Below are 8,359 nucleotides of genomic sequence, written 5' to 3'. Positions count from 1 at the left end.
AGTTTAATTTTTTGTTTTTAAATTTAAAGTTAAATTTTTGTTTTAAATTTTAATTTTAATTTTAAATTTTACCTTTAATTTTTAATTTTTAAGTTTAATTTTTATTTTATAATTTAAATTTTTAATTTCAAATTTAATTTTAAATTTAAAAGTCCTTAGTTATCTCATCCGATTTACATTTTCAATTAGGGAATCTTGTTGGACGGCATAGGGATCGCCTACTTCGAAAAGAGGGAGAGAAAGGCGAGAGAGAGGACTTACCGACGATCAGCGAAAATGAAAGGTAGCAGTCGCCGCGCGTGAGAAAAAATACAAAGAAAACCTAGGGTTAAGTCAGAATTACTGATGAAAAATTAATCCTGTCGGTAAACCCTAAAATTATCGACGGAACACATAATTCCATCGGTAATTTTCCATGGAAACAAGTTTTTGTCGGTAATTTCCTACATAAACAAGTTTTCGTCGGTAATTCAAAATTATTTGCGATAGAATCAAGTTTTCATCGATATTCCTAAATTTTTTTGTAATGTACTATAATATATGTTTAACATGTTCATTTAATATTTAAATCATAATAGTTATGATTTTACAGTGAGTATAATATGAAAACAGCTATAATTTTATAATTATTGTAATATAAATTTATCCACTTCATATAACTAATTCACCGATTTAAGATTTAATTTATGTGCCAGAGAATAGTAATATCGAATAGCATATTCGAGATCACTGTGTTATTTCAAAAGGATTTGATGGGTGGGGCACCCTTTTTTAACATAAATCAAAAAAGAGACGTAAAGATTTCACTATTTGTTTTTTATGCCCTTTTTATTATTTGAATATGTAATTACTTTTAAAACTTAGGAAAATAAAGAACTTTAAAAGCTACATAAACACTATCAAAATAATAGTTTCATACTTTCGTTAAAATATTTAATATTATTAACCAATAGCATTATAGCATACTTTGTAATTATTGCACAACTTAAGCCTTTTATTGGGCTTAGGCCTAGCCATTCTAGGCCCATTTGTCTTACCGAACCCAGTTAAGCTGATAAGAGCTTCCTATAATTGCTGACACTGTTCTTATACCACTTCCATACTTCTCTTCTTTCCCTGATAGATCAAACAGGCAAACCCATCGACTTCATAATTCTAGACCAGCAGCAAATCACAGTTCTATAGATAAAGAAGAACTTACATACATGTAATTAAACTCCAAAAAAGAAACAAAGATCAAGGATATATAGATTTTAATAGAATCTCATCTCAACTAGTACGTCCTAGCTCTGATAATAAACCTAATCACATGACCACACAGGCGTTGGGGTTCTCCTCAGCACTCTGCATATAGTAGTGGGTGGTCAGATGAGGGTTGTAAGTCTGGTAAGCCTTTATCAGCTCGGCAATTTGTTCCTTCTCCTTGTCCTTGTCGCCTTCCTTCTTTTCCTCCTTCTTGGGTTCTTCCTTCTTGGGTTCCTCCTTCTTCTTCTCCTCTTTCGCCGGCCCGACCGAGAGTAACTCGGCGTGTCGGGACTTTCTCAACTTGGCCACCACCGTGATTGGGTCGATCGTGCCCGTGATAGTCAACTTCTGGTCTTTCATGTCTATCGATATCGAATCTATCCCTGCAATATATTGGAAAAATATATGTTTTGTTTACTAGATCTTTGCGTACTGAATCGATCGCAAACAAATCAATTAGTGATTACCAGGAAGCCCGGAAATTGCTTTCATGGCCTTCTTCTTATCCTTCTCATCACGGAGCTCCAACTTCAGCACTAGTTTCTGCATGATATATATCAAGAGAAGATTTAAGGCAACACACAAAAAGGATCAGGAGACAAGATGTAGTACTGTTAGAATTAGAGAGCTTAATTACCTTCGATTGATCTGCCATGTTGAACTTGGATGAGAATGTGACGATGAGCTAATTAGATCTTCTTCTGGGATTATATAATCGAAGCCTTAGAGCTACAGTTAGGTCAAAGTCTTCGTCCATGTCAAGTGGAGGCGGCTGCTTTACTTTGACTTCCTGGCAGCGAGGAAGGTGAGTGATGACGGCTGAGTTAAGCGTTGGACGAATCTAGTGGCGGAGACCAAATCTAGCCGTCGACTGACGGGTTTCCGCGGTCTCTGACCGTCGAATCATCCTCGCCCCGGTGGACACCGTTAGCATCGCACGTTTAAAAATATTATAAGGTCTAAATCAAATCATGAGCCCAATCAACTAGTGGAAAACGTAATCAATTTACCTGTGGTCATATCTATTAGTCTAATTACTACTACTAATCATACTTAACCCTCAAAAGAATCACACTGTATCTTATTTAAATTTATATTATAAATTACTCGCACACGCAATAACAGTTTCTGTTATCACGTTTTTATAAAAAGAATAATAATAAGTGTGGTGGAGCTTCTGATGCGACGTCGTCGTTTTATGAATGCGGGGCCCTGATGGATACCGATGGTGCCCAATTAGGAACGTCCACGTCATCAGTCAAGGTGGGCACAGCTGGAGGTGGTTGTCTCTTCTGGAGTAGATTATTCAGCCACGCACAGCATATTGCCACAAGACCCAATTATATTTAAACTAAATTTTGACGAAAAAACATGAAGAAAAATTCAATGAATAATTAACTAGTGTTGCCTCACTAGCTAGTTATTTTCAAGTTCCGGGTAAATAAATCTTCCATAGGGCAGAAGAAATTTCGCTAACCTTGCCTAGGGCATATACATCTAAATATCCGTGATTCGATTTATAATTATAATGAATTTATAAATTTTTTCCCTCTAAATAGAAAATACAATTAAATAATACTAGGTTTCTTAACCACTGACTGTGTGCGCTTCTCAATTTATCTTATGATTGATAGAAAAAATTCATAGGATTAGATCGGTCACCCAGGATTAGTCAATAAAATTAACTGGATTTATCATTTTATTATTTTTCTTTCTGCAAAGTGAAAAAAAAATATTATTTAAGACAAAAGTAGACCTGTACATCACAGACATGGCATTAATTCCTTAGGAGGTAAGTCAATTGACTAACTAATCCTAATTAACTAATTGGACATCGTCGACCAATGAGTCATCGGATTATCTTCTAGGTTGATGAAGTCATCAAATGCCAAGGGAGGGTTGATTGTCTTAAAGACTCATAACGCTAGAAAAAGAGATAGAGATAGAGTTAGAATGAAGGTTAGGAATGCACTACAAGAAAATTTACAATTAACAAGAGTTAAAAGACAATGATTTTGAGGGGAAATCATTATTTGAGAGCCTTTAATAATGATTTTAACAAAATCATTATCTTTTTGAGTTTTTTTAACAAAGACAATGATTTTTCTAAAACCATTTTCTTTTAGCGTTGTTTAGAGGGATTACGATAACGAATTTTTAAAACCGTTGTGTTTAATTGTTGTTACAAGGACTACGACAATGATTTTTTTGACCGTTATTTTTTTCGCTTTTCAAGTTTCAAGACAACAGATATTTTAGTTAAAATATTAATTTCCTTAAACCTAAATATTTCACGAAGTCCCGAGTGCAAAAAAACCCTCCCTAGACTCACCTCCATCGCTCCCAATGCTTAATCGACAACTTGATGGTGAGGCGTTCGACTTCCGCAACTCGACGGTAAAGCGTTCGACCCTTGACTCCTCTCACGTTCTTGGGCTTCGAGGCCCCGGCGCTAACGAGACTCCTCTCACAGTCAAACTCTCTTCTCTCCCTATCACTATGACTCCTCTCTGTTTTAACTGAAACTTTTAAACAGCTAAGCACGTTTTCATTTTTCTAGCTATAGAATCATATCATACGTCGTCATTCTGCTTCTTGTTGGGGTATGACATTGTTGGGGTATGACATTAGCTACTGTCAGCTAAAAAATAATTATTTATCCTTCAACTTTGACTTTGTCTCTCTTTTTGTTTCTTTTCATCGAATTTTGATTTGTGCATGTTATGAATGTTATTTTTGGTCTAGATTAAATGGTTCTGTGTGAAGCTTGGATTTTGATAATTTTATTAGGGGTTTAGTTAAGTTATGAAATTAAGTTCAATATAAGTTAAATGTAGTTAAAAGGTCCTCAAAATGTTCAATGTAGTTCCACATTGACATGTCCTTAATTATGAAAGTTAAGTTATTTTATTGGAGAGAAAAAAAAATGGATATGAAAGTTATTTTCTTGACAAAATGTCCCTAAATTTATATATCTTTCTTGTTTTATTTCCTGGAATCTCTCCTTGTATGCATGTCCTAAGAGAACTTGGGTTCTCAATTTTTAGTTAATTATAACTTTCACTTTTGGTATTTTATCAATGGTATCATATGAAAATGTGATTTAACAAAGTAATTTGGTTCATTTGGTCCAGATCATATTACAATGGCATTATTCTTGTACTATAATATGTTTAGATTTATCAAGATAGTTTGAATGAAATAATTAGTGACTATTGTATATGAGCACGCCGAGATGACTAAAAGAAGTATTTATTGAATTTTTATAGAGATAAAATGTCCCAACTTGTATTATTAGTTGCATAAGCAGTTTTTATTCTAGATGATCGTATTTCTTTGTGTTGGAAATGGGGAGAGTGGGGATGTGAGAACATGGTCCTCATTCCCCACTACTCATAATGGAAAAGTCCATTATGTCCCTGATTTATTTTCCTATATAAAGGGGGTGCGTCCAAGGATCATTCATGTGTTGGAGACGAGAGTAAGAGGTTAATATCCAAGGCAGTGGGATTTAGTTTGTTGAATTGCGGAGGACTTTCCGATCTTGTGATAGCTCTTCCAACAACAAGTTTTTGCCATTGCCGATTGCGGATCTGCGGGAGGTCGCTGTAAGTTTTTACCGCTTTAATTTAATTCCTCTTTCATGCATTTAGAATTTATCTACATTGGTATCAGAGCGCGTAGTTCGTTCTAAATGCATGATAAATTCTAAAACCTTACCTCTTCATTGAATCAAAATTATGACTTGGTTCTGTTCGTTTTTGCTGGGCGAAATCATGACTGAGTCGTGATCAGCGATTATTATCGCTGCCCTGAACGGAGTTTATCTCCGTCTAGTTTTACCGTAGCCGAGTGAAATTGTGGCGCCGTATGCCTCGAGGAACATCCATGGAGTTTGTCTCCGATGATGGATGGCCGGCGGAGTGCTCATGGACACCTCTGCAATTCGTGTTTGTCACGGATAAGGTGGCGTGCACAGTGTGCATGATGTGCGCAGCTTGCGTGCAGAAGATCGAGGTGGCATCTTGCAGTTTCTGCCCAGCGTTTGTCGCTGTGAAGCTGGCTGCAGCGGCGTGGTCGGCGTGCAATATGTAGCATGCAGCGTGCAACGTGGAATCGTACAACAAAAAAAAAAAGAGGAAAAGATAAAATATCAAAGTTTCTGTTTTTGACTTTTTCAAATTAAAAAATGAACTGTGATATGTTCACAGAATGAGGTGGAAGGAAATAGGATTAAATTGCATGAAATAATTTAAAATTTCACATTAATTCATGTATGGTTTAAATGCATACATGCATGTTTAGTTAATTTTATTTAATGCAATTAAATCTGTTTGCATGCGTTAATTAATTAAAAATTGAGTTCAATTAATTCACCAATAGTCTAGATTAATTTTGGTCCATTTAGACCCGATTCAAGTATAAATTATTAGTTGATTTAACTGAACCAATTTGATCCAAACCCAAAATCAATTTGGGTTGATTAATTGGACTTGGACCAAATATGATCAAATGACCAGATTTGTTCTATTGGGTCAAATTTGATCAAAACAATTAGATTTGTTCTAATTGGTTAAACTTAAACCAATGGACATTGGTTTGATCAAACGGACCTGAGTTTGATCAATAAGTCTAAAATTAGTAGAAATGGACTTAGATCAAACAGTAATAGAACATAGGTACAAAAATCCCTGTCCAATTAGATTAGTTCTAATTAAGGACAATGGGCCGAGCTTAGGATCTGGATCCCTAATCAACCGATCCAATGTGTCTGACCAATTAGATTAGTTCTAATTGTCGACTTAACTCTTGAAAATCGAGAAGATTTGTTTTTCTTGATTTATTATGTTGGTACTATGTCTGTATAAATTGAAATAAGCCGGTTTTGTACTGGTTAGTCGGTTTTGTACTGACTTATTTAATTTCAATTTTTCAGATGACTAGTCGTGATTTACGACAACATGAGCTTTGGGAGGAGATTAAGGAGCTTGATTTCGACCCTGTTCAAGGACTCGAATGGCTTATTGGTCGGCTCGATCGGTTGTTCTGGAAACTTGAGCGAGAAAAGTTTCCAGTCCAAGACACACACAGAAGATTTGCTCTAGTCTATTCAATGATGGAAAACCTTAGGCAGATAGCATTCCAACTTTGGGATGATTATGATGGGCACATCTCCTATTTAGAGATGTGCAGATAGTTACTTCATCTCTATTGGGGTCCTGAAGATCCAGAGGAGGATCCAGATGAATCTGAAGAGGATTCAGAAGATCCTAAAGATCATCTAGAGGAGGATCCAGAAGAATCTGAAGAGCATTCAGAAGATCCTGAAGATCCAGATGAATCTAAAGAGGATCTGGGAGAGTGTGTGTGGGATCCAATTGAAAATCTTGAAGCTGTCCTGCCTGAGATTACCCCAAATGAGTCCAGGCTGAGAGGGATTATTTTGGCCACTGCACTAGTGTCTATCCTAGTGGGAGTGGTAGTTACCTATTTAGTTTACTAAAGTTCTGTTATTGTTATTGTCATTTTGTATGAACAATATATTAGTTCATTTCATTCATGTCAGTTAGTTATATGTTAACAATTTGTAGCATAATTTTATGTTAATGATGTGCTCATTTATTTATGTTGTTTGCTTGACATGATGCATGATTAATTCATGAAGTATTAAATGATTAGTTCATTTAATTTTTTTTAAAAAAACATGATATATTAAATGATTAGTTCATTTAATTAAAGAATTCATGATATTATAAATGATTAGTTCATTTGTTGGGATATATGTAATAGAATTGATTAATATTAATTTGATTGGTCATACAGATGATGAGTGAAAACATAGTTGTCACTTGATTTTGTAAACCAACTCAATGTAATATTAAGTCAATCATAAATTACATACATATGATATACACTGAATACTAAATAATGTGTTTATTTATGATAGATTATGGTAACCAAAAACATAATAGTTGAACTCAACAAAGGTGAAAAACTTAATGGAGATAACTATAAGATCTGGTACCTCAGGATACAATATGTACTTGAGGAACAAGAAGTTCTAGAGGCTGTAAATCAGGTTATGGAAGTACCTGTAGATAGTCCCACTACACAACATAGACTAGATCTTGATGCCTATAAGGCATGGAAGAAAAAGGATTCCACTACAAAGGGTATATTGATTAGTTCAATGGTAGACGACCTAGGTTTTAAGTATGAGTCGTATCTTTCGGCTCATGCAGTCTGGGTAGCCCTTAAAGAAAAATATAGTGGAGTAAGTCTGAGCAAGCTTCGCCAGCTGACAATCAAGTTTGACTGCTACAAAAAGTGTCTGAATGTATCAATGGTTCAACACCTCAGGGAGATGTCGAACATGATTCGGGAGCTTAAAACTGCTGGTCATGAGTTGACTAATGAACAACAGGTTCAAGAAGTTATTCGTTCACTTCCAGATTCTTGGGAGACCATGAAGCAGACCCTAACTCACAGTGAGAGTATCAAGACTTTCACTGACGTCTCACGCCATGTAGAATTGGAGGCGGAGAGAGTTGAATCCGCAAGGATTTCTGGACAAGCCTATGTGGCTGTAGGTTCTTCTAGATCATATGGATCCAGGAAAAGGAAATGGTTCAAGAAAGGGAAGGGAAAGAAGAGGGAAGCTGCTGTTGTGGGACAAGGCCCAATCAAGAAGATAGTAAAGAAGACTGGAAAGAAACCTAAAAACAAGTTGACTTGTTTTAACTGTGGCAAAAAGGGCCACTTTGCTCGGGAGTACACTGAGCCGAAAAAGGTAAATCCAAGTGTGTCTTCTTTTCAAGAGCATTTTGTTGCTAGTTCAGTGTTGTTACCTGATTTTTATCCTTTGTGGATTATAGATTCGGGAGCAACCAACCATGTAGCTCGGGAACGAGTTACATTTGTTGAGTACCGTCGGGTACCAGCTGGCAACAAGTGGATCTATGTGGGAAACAATGCAAGAGTTGAAGTCAAAGGAGTTGGCACTTGCAAACTCAACCTCCGTGGTGGTAGAATTTTGTTTCTACATGATATCCTGTATGCTCCTGAAATTCGAAGGAATCTTGTTTCCGTTACGTGTCTTCTTGATTTAGGGTAT

General features: G+C 35.8%; 1 protein-coding gene across 1 annotated transcript; it reads right to left on the bottom strand.

Moving 5' to 3' along the window:
• Nucleotides 1–1,156: 1,156 nt before the first annotated feature.
• LOC122056327 (heavy metal-associated isoprenylated plant protein 39-like) lies at nt 1,157–2,022 on the bottom strand. Its single transcript, XM_042618240.1, has 3 exons — nt 1,883–2,022; nt 1,713–1,788; nt 1,157–1,628 (listed from the first exon to the last, which is right to left on the bottom strand). Exons 1-3 carry the CDS (start codon nt 1,898–1,900, stop codon nt 1,306–1,308), a joined length of 417 nt encoding a protein of 138 aa, XP_042474174.1. The 5' UTR covers nt 1,901–2,022; the 3' UTR covers nt 1,157–1,305.
• Nucleotides 2,023–8,359: the final 6,337 nt, after the last annotated feature.

This window comes from Zingiber officinale, chromosome 3B, assembly GCF_018446385.1.
Source record: "Zingiber officinale cultivar Zhangliang chromosome 3B, Zo_v1.1, whole genome shotgun sequence".
NCBI classification, from domain to species: domain Eukaryota; kingdom Viridiplantae; phylum Streptophyta; class Magnoliopsida; order Zingiberales; family Zingiberaceae; genus Zingiber; species Zingiber officinale.
The sequence above is the reverse complement of the archived record's forward strand: the minus strand, read 5'-3'. Positions and strand labels throughout refer to the sequence as shown.

What these genes read in the sequence shown, in the direction of transcription:
- LOC122056327 (XM_042618240.1), bottom strand. An exon ending in AGCAATTTCCGGGCTTCCTG is followed by an intron (nt 1,629 to 1,712) that starts GTAATCACTAAT and finishes AATATATTGCAG; the next exon opens with GGATAGATTCGATATCGATA.